At 48.5% G+C, this 21,709-nt stretch overlaps 1 protein-coding gene across 2 annotated transcripts in view; it reads right to left on the reverse strand.

The window, feature by feature from the left end:
• LOC310878348 (cysteine-rich motor neuron 1 protein) overlaps positions 1–21,051 on the reverse strand; it is a 66,084-nt gene extending 45,033 nt beyond the window's left edge. Inside the window, exons 1-4 of one of the 2 annotated variants that reach the window (XM_083792652.1) lie at positions 20,278–21,051; positions 14,118–14,279; positions 13,196–13,369; positions 885–1,127 (exon numbers count right to left, since the gene is read on the reverse strand). In XM_083792652.1, the coding sequence (XP_083648778.1) occupies positions 885–1,127; positions 13,196–13,369; positions 14,118–14,279; positions 20,278–20,605 (907 nt within the window). In that variant the 5' untranslated portion in view covers positions 20,606–21,051. The remainder of the gene's footprint in view (positions 1–884; positions 1,128–13,195; positions 13,370–14,117; positions 14,280–20,277) is intronic. The other variant, XM_083792651.1, reaches the window with a different exon arrangement.
• Positions 21,052–21,709: the final 658 nt, after the last annotated feature.

Consider the following 21,709-nt stretch of genomic DNA (forward strand, 5'->3'; position numbering starts at 1 on the left):
CCGTCAAGGACCACTGACGGTCCACGGACCACTGGTTGAAAACCACTGCTATAATGCCCCTCCCTCCTTCTCCCTCCTCTGTCCTCACGAGGTGAGAACACGCACTCAACACGGCCGACCAAACAATCTGTATTATGTGACCCATTACGGCTAATATCCCCTCGGGCAATCTAATTTGCCGACACGCCCCTCAGGAAGAAGCAGAAAGTCTTTGAACTGTGCTCCTGAACAGTGGAAGGCTCAGACAGATCAACAGCCCGACGGTAATCAGGTCTCCTCTGCCTTTTCATCTTCAGATGTTTTGGTCACAGGGAGGAAATCGCTCGCCCTGATGAAAGTAATGGCCCGCTGGAAGCCGATGAATACCGCACGCGCGCGGCGCTTCCGTCTCTCGGCAGGGAGTGTGTATACCGACTCTGTGTGCATGCATTGTATGTACTAGACCTGTGCCCGTTGGCCACCGGCCTACTTGGGAACGATGCGGGAAGTCGGGAACCTAGTATGCAATACCTGCTGTCTTAGCACCCGTTTAAACCGTCTGTCTGTGTCTTGCCTGCATGGCAATCAAGAGAGGCTGGGAATTCTACAGGTGCAGGGACTTAAGCTCATTAAAGGTCCACTGGCAAAGCCTGACCAGAGCCTTTTGTGGCGGTTCTGGACAACCGTGTATCTGACAAACACCAGGCCAGCTACTGCACTCCATGTGGTGGTGTGGAACACATGTGTCAAATTTCAACGGTTCTCGAGTTACGTGGATTACAGACGTACACACGTACGTACAGTACATGCACACACACACACAGACAGACAGACACACACACACACACACACACGTGGTGCATTTATTGTAAGATATAGCGTGCTGGGCAGCACAGCGCAGGTACCTTTCTGGCACTCGAAGACGTCGCAGCAGTCCCCCGGCTGGCCGCTGGCTGGGACGAGGGGGACGGCGCGCTGTCCGCTGGGGCACTGGGGCTGGTGGCAGCCGCGCGGGTCACAGGTGCACTGGGGGGGCAGCGAGGGGCAGCAGCCGGCGGGGGGCGTGTAACTCTTGGTCAGGACGGAGCCCTCGGGGCAGGAGGGCACTACCAGAGCAGGGCACGTCACCCCGGCACACCTCAGCTCCTCTGAAAACACACAACCATATGAGGATCAGACTTCTGCATCCATATGCAAACCAAACAGGACAGCGGCAGTATAGGGCCGACCTTAAACACAACACACACACACACACACACACACACACACACACTCGACGTCACATGCAATAACAAGCCTCTGTGAGGCACACTGTAACACCACCTTCAAGCAACGTCAGGTCTCCAACAGTACCAACACTGTTCCCTGAGCGACCAGGGGAAAGGGGGTTTACTCTCTCTCTGTGTGTGTGTGTGTGTGTGTGTGTGTGTGTCTGTGTGTGTAAGGTCCCCCTCCGTCGTAGTGTTAGCTGAGTAGCTTTGGAACAGTGCTACTCATGTTGCAAACATAAGAGCTGAGTTCACACACAGTCATCCACACTCTCTGTCCACAGCCTTTAGACCCCCCCCCCTCCCCTCCCCAGCCCCCTTAGGCCTGTGACAGCTTTACAGCATCGTGTCAAGAGACACGCCAACGCGCTCTCCCTCCGGTCCAGAGGCCTCTGATCCCACCCGGCCGGCATCCAATCCAATCGGCTCACACTTTATTCTCTGTGGTGCCGTTTGTGGTCAACAGGCGAGAGAATAAGCGCAACCCGAACCGCAGCACTGCAGTAAACAAAGGTTCCACGTGGAAACCTTCCCCCTTAGGAGATTATAGAGAGGTGGGATTTATCGTGATCACTACTAGTACGTCAGTGTGTTAACCACTTAGCCCAACACTTCATCGTGCATACTTTGTTGTTGTGCGATGAATGTGTCATGCAGCCAAAATAGGCAATTTACAAGCCCCACAATCCACCATTATCGAGCTGCTATTTTCCCTTTCGTTTTTCATCTTTCAAACATGTGAATGAACAAGTATGACCAAAACACTTGAAAGTGGGGAATACAGGCCAACCTTCAACCAAGGCTTTCCTCTCTCCCCTTCACTTCAACACACCAGGAAGTGTTTGTCTATTTGTTTGCCAGAGCCCGGATAATAGCTGCGATACCCCTCGTTAGAGGGAAAACAGGGAATTGCTGGGGATCAGGGGTTGTGTGTGCGTGCGTGTGTGTGTGCGCGCGTGAAAGAGCAGGGGGTAGGGGTATATTTTGGAGCCTGTTCAGGAAAAGTGAAGCAGACTCTGTACCTACATTGTGCAAGAAGAACAGTAGCTACCTTTCTGAGCTAGGATTACCCAAAGCTGAGAGCCGTGTTTATTTTGGTTCCGTGTGTCACTGTAATGTATACAGCGCTTGGGCAGAGGGAAGCGGGATCGTGGAGAGAGCAGACTTGCGTCCTGTCCCATAATTGTCTCGCGTCTGAGTCGTTTTGCAGATCCCCTGCTGAAAGCACGGGCTGATACACAAACACGCAGTCGGTCGGCTTTGAAAGATGAGAGGAAGGCTAGGAGTAAAAGGGGTAGAATTAACCCGTCGCATGCATGATGATGGATGAGGCCGCGGCAGAATCTGGTAATTGCAGCGCTAGTTTGGGTCGTCGCCGGGCCACTTACAAGAGGAAGTGCCGCAAAAGCTCATAAATAACTAATTGCCTCATTATGAGCAGCAAAAAAAATGAAAACGCACGATGAGCTTTATGATGATTTACTTGAGGGGAATGCTTGGGAATCTTTGCGTGCATTTGGTTTTTGCGGAGAGGGAAAATAAATGGTCCGGGGCCGTGTTGTTGCGTAACACACAGCGCTTGGGGTTTCGGTGGCTCGTCCAGAAGCTGAGTTTTGTTGATGGTCTTCCCAGACTGGCGCTCGGCTCTCCTCCTGCGCAACACGACTCTCTCAGAGGATGTGCCTCATCCCTGACATTAGAAGACCTGTAAAAGGATCCCTCTGGATTTCACCACTATATGGGGGGGAGGGAGGAGGGGGGACTGATTTACTGGCGTTTAGTCCTTGGGCAAAGGTGTAGTCTGCGATGATCTTTAGGAAACGCTTTGACTCCAGGTGACTTTTTTAATCATGATGTTATCCTCTCCCATTCCACAGGTGGAAATGATGATAGTCTAGACTAGTCTCATCCACTGTACATATAATGGCCACTGAAATGGCCTGAGTTTCCATTCCATGCTGTGACTCTGCAAGCTCTACGGTATGACGGGGTGTCTGTCTGTCTGTCTGTCTGTCTGTCTAATCTCGCAAACCGCTGGCCCCCAGTTGTGCCAAACTTTGTACTGTATGCCCACTTTCATGTTTTACATATTTAAAATATTTTTGAGCGGTGCTAATCCATGACTTTGTGTGTATGGGTGTCTGTTAGTCGGTAGTGTGTATGGGTGTCTGTTAGTCGGTAGCAGCACGGTTACTGTGGTTACCGTCCGTCATGTGGGTAAAAGGCACCACTCAATTCGCATGGGTGTGATTTTTGATTGTATAATGGACGTCAATGGGTTTGTGATCTTACTGAGACCTTGCCCAATAAATAAATCCCTGATGTCACATTTGGTTCCATTTGTACAGAGATCTGTAAAGGTCCATTTGATTCCTAACTATGGGGACCCCCTGGAAACCTCAAGGAGTCCCACTGTTATGCGAGTTGTGTTACTAGGGTTAAAAAAAACGTAGGCAACCCATCAACTCTCTATGAGCTATTATCATGTTGGTCCAGCCCAATGACTCCGCTCAAGTGTCCTTTTGATGTCTACCTGACCCCGAAGAGACGGGGGAGATTGGAGCGGCGTGACCTTTGAGCAGCACTCCTGCTTTTAAAAGGGGTAAAATGTCTGGCAGATGCAATTGTGGATGAAGGAAATGGTGGATTTCTCCTGCCCTAGATAAATAGAGCGAGAGTGTGAGGTATCTGTACTGTACTGTTTGCTCAGGCGACCTGGAACACTAAGAGCCGCCACAAAGCTTTCATTGATAAACTTTGTTGCTGAATAGTGTCATAGAAAATGGGGAAGGGGGGGGTACCCTGAATTAAGGCACCATGCAAGCCTTTTAACGGTTTTTTGGCCTAAATCCTATGCGGGAGTAAGATAAACTTCAGTTGGAAGGGGCTGATTGGAGAATGTTTTACTTGCAATAAAGTCGGACCCACAGGGACCCGACGCCGCTGCTCAGTTGAAAACCCGGTTTTGCATATGAAAACCTTAGGCTGTTGCGAACCGTAGAAAATGGCCTGGGACAATCTTGCACAATGTTTCGGCACTGAATAACACTTGTGTTTTTGTATGTACCCGGGAGAAGGCTGATTAGTCTCCTTGATTATTCACGTATGATAATAGCGCCGGGGTTGGAGTGCAACTGCGAAAAGCAGCTGGCAGACACGCCATTGTCATTCAAATGAATGGAGCCGTATAGCCGTCCGTGGACTCACTCCAGTCCTTGGAGGTCCAATTAATATAATTTTTCAAGCACGGACACCCATCTACACAACGGTCGGACCAAAAGGGGACGGGGGGGAAAAGTCAGCCCGCGTGGACGGATTCCATCCCGTTGCCGTTTGTGTTTCGATCTCCGAGCCATAAATGTCTGTAATTAGTGAGTCAGCGGGCCCACAGGAGCAATCACACACTATCACAATGGTGGCCATTCTCCAGCGCACACAAACACACAAACACACACAAAGACCTGATTTGACATGCTTGATAAATTCTCACTCACCAGATTAGTCCGACGCGTTCTCTTGCCGAGATGGCGTGAAACCTAACACCTAGCAACCCCTGACCTCATTGTACAACTTACACATCTACTACACACATACACATTGTACTACTTAACATCTACTACACACATACACATTGTACTACTTAACATCTACTACACACATACACATTGTACTACTTAACATCTACTACACACGTACACATTGTACAACTTACATCTACTACACACATACACATTGTACTACTTAACATCTACTACACACATACACATTGTACATCTACTACACACATACACATTGTACTACTTAACATCTACTACACACATACACATTGTACTACACATTGTACAACTTACACTAGTACACAGTACACACATACTCATTGTACAACTTACATCTACTACACACATACATATTGTACTACACATTGTACAACTTACAACTACTACACACATACACATAGACTACAGTAGGGATCCGGAACTGGAGGGACCGGATCCAACATTGAGGAACCGGCATCGGCATTTTGCAACCGTTCCACAACGTTTTATTTCAAGGACCACCATAACTCTGTGTTAAATTAAGAGGGAATCGTCGAGGAACCAGAATCGTTAAAATCTTCCCAACCCTAGCCCACACACACACACACACACACACACACCTGAAGGCGGCCCTACTGTAATAGGTGGGATGCGGAAATTGCTTCATTACCACAGAATGGGCTCTTGTGTAAACAATGCATATTTCTGGCAACTCGGCAGCTCATTGAGGGAAAGAAAAACACCGTCTTTGTAAATGTGTCTTTTCTTCCCTCCGAGGCAGCGGGGCACAAGGAAGGCAGTCTTTCTGCCCAACCAGAGCGGCTCGGCCAGGCAGAGGAGGCTGTGTTGACAGCCATGAGTTTACTCATGGAAAAAAAAAACGTACAATGTGAGTTCTGTTCACCGAATGACTTTGGAAACCAGTCAGCGGAGAACAAAGCTGTCTCAGTCCAGCTGCCCTCTGCGGGTTTTCTGGTCCGTCCTCAGGTTGTATAAAGTTGCTCCGCAAAGGGGACACATCAGGGCCCGTCTCTCTCTCACGTAAAGCTGTGGGGGCCTGGCCCTCTGCCCACCAGCAGTTACAGCTGAGAACGTCCGCATTATTCCCCTATGTGTACCCGGCCCGCGCATGCATGCGAGTGTGACTGTATATACTGTAGAGTGTGCTGTGCGAGATGGAGGGAGAGAGAGAGAGCAAGGCTATAGAGCTGCTCTCGGAGAGCGCCGAGGCCAGAAGGCGCAGACGGGGGGGGTCACAGGGGAGAAGTACACTCAGTAGGAACTTCACACTGTGGTTAGAATGGCCAGGCAGCCAGGCAGCAGCCAGCCAGCGTCCGTCCGTCCACCCCCCGTCCCCACCCCCTGCAAACGCCTTGCTCTCTCTCGCACCGTGGCTAAATATTTGCAGACGAGAAAACGTGATCTCTGTGTCCCAGGCAGCGCTCGCTGCTGCCGCCGCTGCAGCAGCTGTGAGAATGCGGGGTGAGCGAGTTACTTGAGCACGCGTGCCTGTATGTATGCATTCACGTGAACATACGTCCATGTGTCTGCAGTACAGTACAGTACTGTATGTGTGCATTTATTGCGCGCGTGCATGTATGTACACGAGTGCATGCAGGCACAGCATCACATGTGTGCTGTCCCTGGAAACACACCCATTTCCTCTACTGTCAGATGTCCAATGAGATTGGGCCAGTGGAAAGTGAGGGCTGATCTTGCAGATGAGGCTGAAAGGCCTCTCCAACAACAGTATTCTGACACCGCTCCCATTGTCTGTAGGGTCTGTAGATCTGGCACAGAACACATGGGAAAACTGGTCTGCTCCCATATATATATATATATATATATATATACACTAGAATTTCTGCCGCGCACTATGGGAAGAAGGAAATTGCGGGAGTTGACTCCACATGTAGTAACGGATGGGTTATTAGTTATTATTATGTGTCCTTATTAGTGTAGTGTAGTGTAGTCAACACGTCAATCCACCATTAATAACAAATAGCAAAATACGTGTGGAGTTGCCATCAACTGAGGGACAGCCAGTGGACAGAAGAGATAGGTATCTGTCTGAACAGGGTCATTAAGTTGTTTGTTGTTGTCTCTGTGTGCGCAGTGAGTTGTCTCTGTGTGCACAATGTTGACTTTTGTTTTGTTGTATGTACGCTTTGGCAATGTAGAACATATTTATCATGCCAATAACGCCTTTTGAAATTGAGAGAGAGAGAGAGAGAGAGACGCACTGCGAAAATAGCTGCTCTTCAGATGAACTCAGATCATGTCATACTTGAGAACCATCACTCAAACCTTCCTGCTGGTTAAGGTACGAAAAACAAGTCTCCAGGAGACCTGGGCTGCAGGCAGCTGCTTAAGAGATTATGGGATAGGCGATGGAGTTATGTAAGCATGCTGGCACACGGCAAAGGTTTCCTTTCAGGCATAAGAAAAGGGGACAAGAAAAAGATGATGATAGGAACAGTGGGCCTGGCGACCAAGTAATAGTGGTTACGGCTGCGGTGATCAGGGTTGGTCAGGGGCCGTGTTTAGAGGCTGGGAGTGATCAGGGTTGGTCAGGGGCCGCGTTTAGAGGATGGGAGTGATCAGGATTGGTCAGGGGCCGCGTTTAGAGGCTGGGCTGCGATGATCAGCGTTGGTCAGGGGCCGCGTTCAGAGGCTGGGAGTGCGTTTGAGGCTGCTTTCAACTTGGTCTGCTAGAGTCTAAGGCACAGGTTTATCGAATGGAGCTATGCAGGATGAACTCACCTTGCAGGGCCTGAGGCTTCGTTATGGAGTGGACATGTATGTCTTGGCCTCTCCTTGCATGCCGGTCGGCTGGCTGGCCGGTCGGCTGCCTGCCTGCCTGGCTAGCCAGCTGGCGGACTGGCTGGCAGGCTGGCTGGCTGGCAGGCTGGCTGGCTGGCTGGCTGGCAGGCTGACTGGCTGGCAGGCTGGCTGGCTGGCTGGCTTGCCGGCCTGGTGGTTAGTGGCTGACCGAGAGCTGTTAGTGAGCTGACAGGGATCCCAACATGCCTCACGGGGAATCTCTTTGTCCAAACTGCCACACAAGCTCTGTTTTGTTTCCTCTTTGAAATCGCTGCCGCCTCACCAAACACACACACACACACACACACACTGGGAAAAGGGCAGATTCGCCAGGGCGCAACGGGGCCACAGCTTCCGCAGGCGACGTGCAAACACCCAGCACTGAGACATCTCGCACCCCATGCCAGCCAGTGGTGGTCTGGCTCCCCCCAGTAAATAGCCCTGCCACAAAGAAGCTGCAGCCAAGCAGAACCAACAGTCTATTCACAGGGGCCGGGGGGTTGTGGGGGAGGGTGGGGCAGTTTGGGGGGGTGACAGATGCAGCCAGGCAAGGCCGGAGGTGGCACAGGTGGGCCAACTGCTCTGTGGCAGGCCCACTGTTCTGCATCATGGCGGGCACGGTTCCCGTGTCTGACCAAACCCTCGTGAACTTCCTCATCCTTGTAATGGGCTTCTTTAAACGTTCTCCACTTAAGTACTTCTAGTACTTCAGTATTAACCTCTTGAGGAGCTTGGCTGAGCTTTAAACCTGCAACGCTTTGGACAGTTAACCTGACGGGGGCATAATAATGCTGTGGCTCCATTTTGGATTTCAGGTGAAATCAGTCACAGGTGATGGCGCATTCTATAACTTATGACGCCAAGGGTTCAGAACAATCCGATCCGCCCCATGTTCTTCCGGGTGCAGTACTTAGTTTAGACAGTTTTTGGTTTAGACTAGTCATTGGTTAGACCAGTCATTAGTCCTACATTTACAATCTATCTCAAACCCTCACCCTAACCCTAACCTCCCACGAGGCAGCACACCTAAACCTAACCGTAACCCATGTCTAACCAATGCTATGTCTAACCAAAGTATGCCTCCCGTTCTTCCATTATAATAAAATAGAATTAATATATTTAAAAGAATATATATACTATGTGAAATAAAATGCACGAAGGTGCTTCCTAATTGGCCTACTGGCAGCGGACACAAGAAACTTGCCATCGGTCCAGCGGTTTGCAAGATTATCCCTGGACAAGCAAACACACACCCTCTTATAAATGACTCGCCATAAAAAAGCACAGTAATGGCCTGAAAAGGAGCTTGAGACATTCTGTTCACGGCTGACTGTCAGGATGTAGAAGACATTTTTAGAATCTGATCTCAGGTCAAAATGGGAGACTGAGACTATTTTGAGGCATGGCACGAGAGACATGAATCAACTTCATGGGCAACTCCCCCAAAAGCAGAGGAAATATGTAAATCACAACAGTGAGAAGCTACCAAATGCTTCCCCAACTCAGCCCAAGAAGCTGCCTTTTCAAAATGTCTGGCAATACTCCAATACGTATCTTATGCCTTATGAAACACCATCCTATGTAATACAAGATGACCATATTACTGTCATATCATAGCTCCTTCTGACATGGCGTTTAAAGCCTGGTGATCACAGCCTCGGAAGCATACGGAAGGTCATTTGCAGGTGATCAAACACCAGTGGCGCCGTCGGGGGGTAAAAAGTGCGGGGAGATTATGTGTGTGTGTGTGTGGGGGGGGGGGGGGGGGGCGTACGTCATGACTCACATTGTTGTGTATTAGCCCGTTTGACCCCTTGATCGAGTTGAGACTAAGAGAAACTGCAGTTACTACACGTATGCATGCCAATACACGACGACTATTGCGCAGCAAGATTGAAACGGTGCTAGACCATAGCATGCACCAGCGCCGGTCGGAAGGAAAAGAAAAAAAGACAAATAGTGAGGGGACATTCAGACCCAAATGACACCGCTGATGAGGCTCAAGCTGACAACAAAATCAAATCAACAGAACCAAGCCAAAACAGAGAGGGGGGGGGGGGGGAGGGAGCTGAGTGTACCAGTGCGTGAGTCAGAGAGAGAGAGTGTGGTGTTTTGACAGAGAGAGTCCCAAGCCAAACAAACCACTACCATGTGTGTGTTTACAAGCCCGGAGTGCATACAGGGGATGCTATGTTCAAATCAATGGCTAGAGGAGGGTTGTCGGAGTGGTGCTACAAGCTCTGCCTTAATTTCTTGCCGCGTGTGAAGAGGCAGCATGATCAGTGTCTCTCTCACGCTGAGGGGGAGTCAGGGGTTGCAGTATACGTAGGCACACCGCATGTATGCACGTACGCACACGCTCTAGGCCATCCATCACACGCCGAAGGAGCATTCTTCTGACGCAGCAAGTGGTTTAATAACCACTTGTTTCCATGGGACAGGGATGGGCGGATGCTCGTTTTGCTCACCGCCACTGCAGCGTCCAAAATGACCCCGCCACTAAGCTAATAAGATCCTAACCACACAGTCCCCGCAGTCTGGTCATAGAGGAAGGACCGACTGATAATAGACAATGGGAGATTTCTGCCCAGACTTCTAGATAAACAAGATAATTATCACGCGCGTTCACGCACGCACGCAGGCACATGCGCAAGCAGATGCAGACAAGACACATGGGCTCATGTGTTGGCACATGAGTGGTGGCACACAAATGCACATGTATACACATCAGGGTTCAAGCAGGGATCTGTGCTTTGGCTTTTGATACCCCCCCCCACCACCCCCGCCATATGCGTTATCCCTGCTTCAGGTCAGACTGAATTCAATACGTGCACAACCCGTGCACTTCCTTTTGGGAAAAGCAGACTCGGATATGTTTGATATTTATGTTTGATAATATCCCAATTCAACAATTTAATTAAAACTTTGTTAACCCCAAACTGCACCAATGATTCGCCATGCAACTCCTTGCAACCAAAGGGTACAGGCTTTAGTTTAGACATACTTTGGTCCGACTGTCCGATTAGACTGACAACCTACCTCAAACCCTATAACCTAACCCTAACCGCAATCACGGGAGCAGTGCATGTTCGACCACATGTCGGACCGTTGTTTCCGCATGTCGGTCCCTTGGTGTGTCTAATCCGCGTGTGCATCTCGCAACGAAACGGTTGTGAGTAGTTTCATGAAACCATTATCCCCAATGGCAGTTGCATTGAGTTGCATTGAGGTGCAGTACTTTGGGCCTAAGCATGCACGTGTGCATGAGTGTGTTGTGCGCGTGTGCGTGTACCCACACTGTGCGTTAGTGGCCTCTTCCTTAATGAGAGGCCATCAGAGAGGGCGGGGGTGTGAGAACGCATAAGCTGCAGAAAAATGTTGTTTACGGTTTTCAGCACTGTGCGTTTATATGTCATCCTCCTCTGGACTCCGGCTTGGGAACGGTAGGAGTTACGGAACATACCAGATTCACAGTATATGTATCATGACTGACGGTCTTCAGCCAAACACTATAATGTACCAGGAACATGCTTCCTAGGGGGATTTTCCCAGAGCAAACAGCTGAGTGCAAACATCCCGACTCGGAGCCAAGAACTAACTGTAAATGCTCTGTAACTCTATGTTGTTGTGCTTTGCAGAGCTCATAATCTCAGACATTTCTTTTCCATGGCATTTTGCCAGCCACAGTCAGCTACTGCACTGTCTATCCAAAGCACCGCACTTCGACTGAAATGTCGCCAAATCACGTAGAGGGAGAACCTTTTTTTTTTGGGTCACATGGCCTGGAATGGGCTCGTGTCGAGCTGAACAAATTTCCTCCAGAACTTCAGCAACGTGCCGTGAGTGAGTCCAGATTAGTTTTTCTGGCATGGGGAGGCTTGTTGAGTAATAAAGCAGATGAAACTTACCAAACGTGCGCACACACACGCGCACACACTCACACTTAATACACACACTACTATACTTTTGAGGTTGACAGCAATTTTTACACAAACGGACTCAAAAGCAAGCTCACGTCTCGCTGCACTGCATTGCGAGCTTGTCGATTGCCAATTCTTGTTGTGCGATACCGAAACTAAGAACAAATCTGGCCTAAATCTAACTCTTAACCATAACCGCAACCTAAACCTAACCTCTAAATGCCTAATCCTACGAATCTATCCTCATTTTAAGCCTAATTCCCCAAATCTCTTTTAACCAACCATTTTATCTTGTGAGGAGGACCAGGAAAATTGGCCTCCTATAGAATGTGTATTTCTCAAATTCTACTATACTTGTGGGGACATTTGGCCCCCACACAGGTTTAGTAACACAAGTATGCGCACTCTGTACACACACAGAGACACATGGACACAACGTTTACAGAGAGTTTACTTAATGGCACTATCCTCAAATATGATCTTATTCTGTAAATGTCAGTCTGGGAGCAACCTCCACTTCAGGACATGTCCATCTCTCAAACACCTCGCACTCAACAGAGTGGAACAAATTCCCCCACAACAACAACAACACCACCAACATTCTTCCCTTTAGAAGTGTCAATCAATGAGACGGCTAAGGGAGATGGGGTAAACACACATTCTTGTATTCCACTTTCTCTGAAGCCCCCGCATTTAAAAGGACGCCTCGAGCCGAAACGCTGCGGTGCCAGACCGCCTCGCAAGTTGTCTTATCTTCTCTGGTGTCACTCGTGGGTTTTGCTCACTGCTAACCTCTTGGCAGAGGGCGACCATTCGTCTGTCTGACAGGCTATACAGTTAGCATTCGTCTGTCTGACAGGCTATACAGTTACGAATTAGACACGCAGCACTTTGTGTTTTTAGGACCCCCAGCTCTTCATGTCTCCATCCACAGTACAAGCAAATCTGTCTCTTTTAATGGACACGCTCTCCCTTCTGCTGCTCTATCCGTCTCTTCACACTTTCTCACTTTCAGTCTCCCTCTCTCTCTCTCTCTCTCTCTCTCTCTCTCTCTCTCTCTCTGTACACCGTTCTCACTTCCGGAATCATCAATCTTACGCTTTCCCTCTTTTTCCCACTCATTCTTTCCATCAGCTTCGCCTCACTGTCTCTCTCTTTCTCTCTCCCATTCACTCCAACCCTGCTCTGGATGCTGGCAACTTGGCATAGGAAGTGCAGTGGACCACACTACAGTACGTGCCAGGCCCCTATGGCCCTGTGACTTTTCACAGGTAGTGCCGACTCTCAGCATGACTCCAGCTGCAAATGACTCATCGGCGTGTAAATATTCAGGCACGACGGTGCATAAGCTCAAGTATGCACTGTCTGGGTAAATCAGATTAATATCATGCTGTGTTCTACTCAAGGTGATTTGTATCGGGCGCAAAAGCCTATGAGCCACAGCAGTTAGAAGTAGTATACTTTATGTCAATGTTTATATTCCACATGGAACCCAAATGGAAAGATAAAATGCTGTTATGTAAATGCCATACAGCGAGGGTGAATCTATTTCAGATGCTGATATCAATCTCCCGTATCTCAAAACGTAGCTAAATGGCTTTGCCAAGCATTTGGCGGTTGCCACAGTCAATTGTATAGTTGCGAAGAGGGGGTCATTTGAAGGTTATACCTGCGGCCTCCTGGCACTGGCTGCGGTTGATGTAGGAGAAGTGATGGTGACAGCTCTGGGACTCGCACACGCAGCCCGACGCTGTTAGGTTACATCCAGAGAACATGCACGCCGGGTTGGACGGCCCCACAAACTTCTCCCTGTGCCTCTCCCGGTGCTCGTGTCTCCGACCCTCTGGAAGTCAGATGCAGGCACGCACACACGCACGCACACACACACACACACACGCGCACACACGCACACACACACACACGCCACAGTGATCGGTGAGTCACAGACAATGGCACCACAGAAGAGTGAGTGTGGCGGCACTAGACAAACCCTGAACATGTGTCATCATCACTATGATTTGTACTTCGCATTAGTCACCTAAAGAGCCACATCTGCTGTGGATTAACTACTCTCAATGGATGGCATTCTTCCCCTTCTGTCTAACTGGAAGTCTGTGCCTGGTGTTGTGTGTGTGTGTGTGTGTGTGTGTGTGTGTGTGTGTGTGCGTAGTAGTACCCTTCAAACACTCCCAACGTCCGTTGGCCATCTAAACAACGTTGGCCAGGACATCGATATGACGTCTATCGGTGGGGGCTGACGTGTAATTTCTGTTGATGTCAGTAATTTGACAGACTTCGTTTAAAATGATAAATTGCCATCTCTGGAGTTTTTAAGAGATTGCACAATTTCAAAACATATCGTTTCACACAATAACGGTATTGTATCTGTATATATTGCATCACGGGGAGGAGGGGATGGGTCCGAAAGTGGTCACTATTGAATTGATGATAATGTCCATCGGTCTCTCAGTCGCAACGGCGGTTTACATATTGTTTGATCGGTACATTGTTGCGCGCATTTGTGCGTGCGTGTGTGTGTGTGTGTGTGTGTGTGTGTGTGTGTGTGTGTGTGTACTTGGGGGAGCACCCACCTGGTTTACTGGCCTTCAGGCAGGTCTCTTGGTCTGGATAGGTGAAGGAGCCCAGGCAGGAATGCCGCGCGTCACACACACACTGACCCCCGGCTCTGTCGCAACCTGTCATCAAGGGACAGCGTTCGTCCTCCAAGCCCGCTTCCGGAAAGTCAGGGAGCGCTGTTGGAGGGAACGAGGAATGACAATATTATGGACACAACATCTTTTCGGATGGGCATCTGTGGCCAAATTACGTATCAATTCGGGGCGCCCTTGACATGAGAACAGTTTGAGAACAACAACCACTGCTTTAGGGAGCGCTGTGTGCTAAAGGGAGACCACATAACGCTTGGCTTCTGTTGCAACACATCCCACACGGAGGGATCATCATTACTGAAATGACCTAGAGCAGAGCTGCTGGCCTGCCTCCGTGTCGTGCAGCGCTGCCTCGGCCAGTTGAGTCCATTTGTTTGCTTTTGTCCCACAGTGTGGGGGCCCTCCCAGGGTGTCCATCTGCTCCAGTGCAGAGCTCCTCTCCTCTGCTCAAGGTCAATTGCGCCATACCTCACTTACACCAATGCATTACAACCCTCGTTCTGGCCTGTTGAGCTTTTAAACATGAGAGCTTATGGTGGGAGAGAGTGGGTAAGGGGGAACCCCCCTCACCCTCCCCCTCCACCCGCCCATACCAAATGAGTTAAATAACCAGCACATCCCGGGGAGCGGAGGATTAAAAAAGAAAACCTCCCCGTCCCCCAGTATCAGCGGCCACGGTCTCTTTCACTTTGTGTACATGCACAAACGAGCACACACATAAACACATACTATATGTATATACAAAGAGTTCAGACACCATTCCCCACTGACTCTGATTTAGGACCCTGGCACGGTGGTCAGGTTCATTGCCCGTCTGCTGGCAGCAGGCCAAGACACAGTAACACCAAATAACCCCCCCATACACCCCCACCCAACCAAGCACTTATAGCTGTTGGACCTCTTTCTGTCCACGCAGGTTTGGAACTGCTGTTGCTTGCCCTTGAGACCCTAGACCAGGGGTGGGCAACTTTGACGATGGAGAGGGCCACTATATTTCCACACTCAACTCCAGTGGGCCACATTGCATATTACTGTCGTAGCAAAAAATTGCCGATCTACAAGCTCAAAACGCGTCACACTGAAACGTGTTTTGAGCTTGTAGATCAGCTATTTTTTGCTATATTTGAGTTGAAATCCTGAATAATTATTTGCCATCTTTTCATTAAATCCTAAAAAGGAACCTTTTATTTTATTTCAAATGCCTGTAGTTATGTTAACTTTATGAACTAAATACAAATACATTGGACATAAAAAGTAATTAGCTGACATCAATAATATATCAGTATTCTGATATTAACTTGCGGGCCGCATTAAGTGATGGTGGGGGCCGCATGTGGCCCCCGGGCCGCCAGTTACTGTGTGTATGCCCCCTAGACCCTGGTTCTGATCAAGGTTCTGATTTTGCCCTTTAACCCATTAAGACCTGAGGCCGATTCTAAAAATGTCTTTAAATCTTTTCTAAAAATAAAACGTATGTTGCCATCAGTGGTTCTCAACATTTTCATGTCAAGGACCCCCAAAATGATATGTATTTGGCCGCCGACCGCCATCTCAAAATATTTAGTTCCAGGGAGCTCCCAGAAGCAAATATTTGAGTTAAAACAATATTAAAAGATTGACACACATTTTCTTTAAAAAAAATAGCAGATCTACAAGCTGACACACTATAAGCTTGTATAGCTGCTTTCTTTTAATAGCCAAAGAAGAACCAATGTGCTATACCGTATAGCACATTGGTTGATGCTTTCCGGGAGTTTTTCGTTGCCACTGTCAGTGTCGCCACATGCTTGCCCACTGGGGGACATTGGGTCTCTGCTCTATACGTAATGTGTATCGAGACATCCTTGTTGTGATTTGGCACTATAATAGAATAGAATTGAATAATTCAATGATAGACAAACAACATTGCACAGAAAGACTCATAGCATTATCCTGCTACTAAAATAAATCAATTCAAGTAGTGTCTGACTAAGTGAGCGACGACGGTTCCGCAGAATCAGAATCCCTTTCAACAACCGTGAGCTAGCTTGGAGAAACAACAATGGAACGAGTCAAAATGATGGCGTAGGAAAGGAATGCCACAGCTTTCCTTTTAAGTACTGTAAATAGTAATAAAAGTCACATGCTTTGATTCCTAATAATCCAAAACAGATATCATGTTTTGGAAGAAACTTGATGTTTGTTTTCTGTTCAGGAGGTACTAGCTTAAACCAGAGTGACTGCGAAAGCTGCCATCTTATGCAGAACAGCAAACAGTTATTTTATTCTTGCAATGCTCGGTTCAAGGTTGTGTGCAACTTGACTTATGCCCTGCCTATTTCATAAGACTGTGTCACATCACGTCACAAAAACTGCAGATGTTCACAATTTCTTTCATTTTAGATTTGTTTTTATTGTTTTCCAGTGTTCGCCTATAATAACATAGACCCAAAATAGGGAAGCCAGGTAACTAGATTTCAAGGGCTCAAGGGCAGCTTGGCAAAGTTGGTGGGCAATGTAGATAATAGTACCAGCAACCTTTCATTCACCAGTTTACAGCTACTGTAGAATACAACCTCCTGTCTGTGCCAGGGATTGAACCAGCAACCGTTTAGTCACTAGCGGCCTTCTTACATTGAGGCCAACCTGGCTGCCACCCCAGCAGACACAGTGGGTGAGAGGGTGATGGTCCCTATGGCATAAGACAGCCCAGCTCAGGGAAGTGAATAGGAAAGCGAAGGAAGAGTGGGTGACAATAATATCTTTGCCATTGAAATGTTGTCTAGAGTCTGTGTCTGTCTTAGGCTCCCCAGACACACTAGCACTAGACAGTCAGAACACAAGAGCCTTTTCAACCCCACCCCCATCCTCCCACTCCACCTAGGCAAAACGTTCTCCATGATTTCCCTTTCACCTTAAAATGATCCTCACCTCAACATTTTTTCCACACCGAGGCCTTCCTGTGCCTGCCTGGGAGAGTATTTTCATTGAGAAGGTGGTGGTTGTCTGTGTGGGGTGCTAAATCTGGCATGCAGGAGAAGGAGGGGGGTGCAGACATAATAAATGAATGATTATGGTTGGGGGGTGGGGGTAGTCTGTTATTATTAGCTAATGATTACTTTGAACTTAGAGAGAAAGAAACCACCATTATCCTTTTGTGTCAGCTGGGTCTAGTATGGCTCGACCCTGATCTGATCTAGGCCAGGTTCGGTGTGGTGTGGTCTGGCCAGGTCAGATATGGTCTGGACTGGCTCCAGTTGTTTCTGGCCTGGCGAGGCTCTCGTTCTGGGCTCTGCGGGCATGTCTCGGGGGACCCCCTCACTCAGCCACGGAGACTGCTTGTCTTGGCATCCAGTGCCAGGATGAGAAAGCTGACCTCCGAAGGCCCCCCTGGCTGATAGCGAGCTAAAAAGGAAGTCTTTGAAACATTAGATAATGCTGTAGGAAGGAGGACGGAGGCGTAAAGTGGACAGCGCGTCCGGTCCCTTTAGGACAGACAGTCAGTCAGGTGGTATGTTAAGTGGCCCTAGAGCGGGGCGAGTGTGTGGGAGGGTGTCGGAGGACGGGACCGAGAACGCAGCGAAGAACGTCAAAATGAAGCGTCTTGCTACTATAGCTCGGCGGAGTGGAAAGATAGCTGGCTGGGTGTGATTATGGTGAGGGAGGCCCAGGATGCAACGCAGCACTAGCTGATGTTTATAGTCGCACAAGGAGATTAATAAATAACTCTCCCTTGATAGCAGGAACCGACGGTGACAACAAGACACTTGAGAGAGGCAGCAGCGTCCGCCTGCCGCATGACACTTTCACTTTCACTTCAACCATGTTAGGGAATTCCTGTTTCCTATAGTTTTCTTTTGCTATTCCAAATCCACGACTTCTCCACAAATACATGTCATCACATCACAATGTTCTCCCTTTCACTGAAAGTACCAAGCGCCTCCTGGTTCACAATGCTTGTTATGTCTCCAAACCTGACACCTACTCTATGCCATATATTGACCAATGACCAGTGACCACCCAGAAAAAGAGAAAGTAAAGGCTTTGAGCAGAAAAGCAGGGATCAGAGAGCGGAAGCATTTATTTTAGCCCCTACTCCCTGATTGCGAGCCTAATCACTTTAAGACGTTGGCCCCCGGTTCGAGGAGGGGAATCGTGGATGATCAGCCTCCAAGTTAGCCAGCGGCCTGACGATTGTGGCCCCTGCAAACACACTGGGAGGTGTTGACTTACCCCCACCGAGACCCTTGGGAGGAGAGTGTGCGTGTGTCGGTGTATCTGTGTATGTCTGTGTGGGTGGCTGGGGGGGTAGCAGCATGCTCCAACATCTCGGAGCCATGAGACCATGGGCATGACACAATCGGAAGAACCATTAGCTCTCCTGCCCTATTCCAAAGATGTTAACATGCAGAAAGGCTCCCGCAGCATGGAGGAGATGGTGGTGTGTTCTGTCTTCCAGACCTCATGCAACAAAACCTGTATATAATTTGTAAATGAGGCCCAATCAGCAGTAGCATCTCCTGGGATGCCCGGGGGCCAGAAACTCATGCCCCAAAAAGCTGCGAGCCCCCTAACCCGGACCGCCCCATAGAAGCCAGGGACAGACGGAGGGCAGGGTCAAGGGGGACTGGACGCCCTGTAGGGCTGCTTTCTCTCTCCTCTGGTCCTGTCAGTCCCTTTAAATCACTCTGGAGCTGTCTGGAGACAGTACAGGTGGAGGGGGGGGGGGTCCTTATAAACAAACTACTCATCTCAAAGGGGGAGGTCACTTGCTCCTTCAACTCATTCAGAGACTTAAACAATAGAAATCTCGTACGTCACTTTAACACAGAGGCACACATTTTTTTTAAGCTCAAACACACACACCCCCCCCCCTCCCCCCTCCCCTCATATGGACTACGTTGGAAAATCTTGAAGAAACCTACTTCTGTTTAGAGTGGGATAGGGACTAGCACTGGAGAGACTTTTGCAATGTTTCAGCCAAGCCCTGGGGAGGGGACCCACACAGAACTATAGCCCATTGATTGTGTAATCAATTGCTCCATGCCAAGGGATGGCTTATTTATTTCAGAATCAAATTAAGACTGCATAATGTGTGTGTGTGTGGGAGGGGGGGCACAATTGAACCATTCAGTGTCGGTGGAGGACACAATGTGCAGCACAGTCCCAAGACTTTCAAAAATCACACAAATGAAAATGATCATTTGGTCGATTCAGTGTCTTTTTTTTCCTTTTTTTTAGATGTCTAGTCGAATTATAGAAAAGCGAATTAAAACTTTACGAGAGCTGACGTGCAGACCGTGGTGCCAAGTTGCCAACGGCTGTGTTGCCAAAATTATTGCTATGCTTGTTATAGCTGTACAAGAGTGAGCCTAGTGAGCAGTTGAACATGAGTAGTGGTGGAAAGTACATTTACTTAAGTACTGTACTATACGGTACAATTTGTAGGTACTCAGTATTTCCACTTACTTCTAACTGCATCTCAGAGGAAAATATTGTTTACGCTGCACCACAATTATTAAAAAACTTCAGTTACTATAGTTACTTCAACCCTGATGTTCTGATGATGAAGTCTAGTGGGCAGTTGAACATGAGTCCTCTCTCTCTCTCCCTTTAGACTAGAGAGCTGCTGCATGCATGGGCAGCTGCTCTGTGCACAAGTGGGCAGCACAGCAGTGACAACACTGCATGGCTATGGCTACTATACGCAACTGAATCATGAGGACACTTTAAGCCAGGGATGATGCCCTCAAGACACCAGGACATAAATAATTGCATCGTGTGATTTAATTAATATGTGTTTAACTGTCAACAACTGTGTCATAGCAATTAGGCTATTTTATGTCCAATGCAGACTAGTAGCGCATATCCCATGCATCCGATTCACTGGTATCACAGTATCACTGCATATTTAATAGGACAATCACTGTCCTCAAACGTTTACATTTCAAGGTGTCCCCTTAAATTTCTGACAGTACGCCGTCAGAGTTCAAGAGTAAGTACGGGTCAATTTATTTTAAAAGGAACTGCAGGGTGCCTGTGGAATCCACTTTGAGAATGAAACACTGTGTTCTTCCAGGTCTACTAGGAGAAGATCACGCACCTTTACACACGCCGACCTCGGGGACGACCGCGGCTCCGGTCCTGTTGACGGTGGCGCACGTCAGTCCCAGGGCGCAGTAGCCCAGCTCCCAGCCCTGGCCGCCGCACGGCTCCCATTCCAGCCGCGCGCACAGCAGCCCGCAGCATCCGCACGGGTCCCTGGCCTCGCTGCGGCCACCGTCGCAGACATGCGGCGCTGCTGCTGCTGCTGCCGCTGCTTTGACGGGACACGTCCTGAGATCACATGGCGTGCATTCGTGCGCCTCCAGCGACCGCGCCAGAAACAAGACGTTCAACAGTAACGATGCGACCGAACATTTGTTGAACATATTTTTAAAATGCGTGGATGAGTCTTCTTTTGCCCCCTCCTGTCAAATTATAAGCCACATAAAACTCCGCGCTGTGTCTGTTCTGTTTGACTTTTTAGGCAGACTCCAAACTTACCAACAACAACCCAAAAGAAAAAAGCCAAATATTCTCTCTTCGAAAACCTGATCAAAGTTGTGTGTGGACCTGCGTAGCCTACTGCCTTTGCCTGATCTACAGCAGGCACAGGCTCCACACCACCACCACCAGCACCACCACAGCAAAGTGTGCTGATGCGAAATCACGAGCAGTCAACGTTATGGGAGGCAATATCCAAAGGTTCTTCAGTGCCGAGAGCAGGTAGACAAGACAGACGCACTTCCAAAGTCTAACCTCGATCTTGTCAGAGAAAGTGTGTAGTAGTAGTTGTAGTAGTAAAGTAGTACATCCCAGACGAGTAGTTTTCGGCTCGGTGTGGTGGAGGAGAGAGAGCGGAGGATCCACGTTAGACAGTCAAGCAGCGACACACACGGGGAAAAGCAATGTGAGTCCTAAATTGACATGCATGCATATAGAAATTAGCGGTAGCCCTCCTCCTTGACGGACACACGCACCGACCAGTCACAAGTTGAGAATGGAGGGAGGATTTGAACAGGGATAATATATCGGCAAGCCTCCTTTTTTCCCGTTGCGCAATGAAACAAATGCAACTTTTTATCATCATCTGAAACTAGTCTAAAACAATTATGTGACATAAATTTCGTCATTATTGCGTTTTTTTTTTTTTTTATGGGGGGGGGGGGGGGGGGGGGGTTCAATTATCTTGACAGTAGCCATGACGCAAATGTTACACAAAATCTGCTCTTTAATACAGTGCATGTGCAGAATTGTTTGATTGATTGATTTAATATGTATTAACAGTTTGCAGAAAAAAGCACAGGAAAGTACCTAGGCCTACAGTTCAATACAAAGTCTGCAGTGTTAAGAGGATTTAAACCCAAGAAAACACACTTGTTTCCATTGGGGTCCTTCACACTCAATTGATCAAAAGAAACATTCACTCACTCTGAAATAATTAAGGTCAAGCAGAGGATGATCATTGATAATTTCATATAGGCCTTAATGGA

The sequence above is a fragment of the Protomyctophum parallelum genome (genome assembly GCF_964188405.1).
Source record: "Protomyctophum parallelum genome assembly, chromosome: 20".
NCBI classification, from domain to species: domain Eukaryota; kingdom Metazoa; phylum Chordata; class Actinopteri; order Myctophiformes; family Myctophidae; genus Protomyctophum; species Protomyctophum parallelum.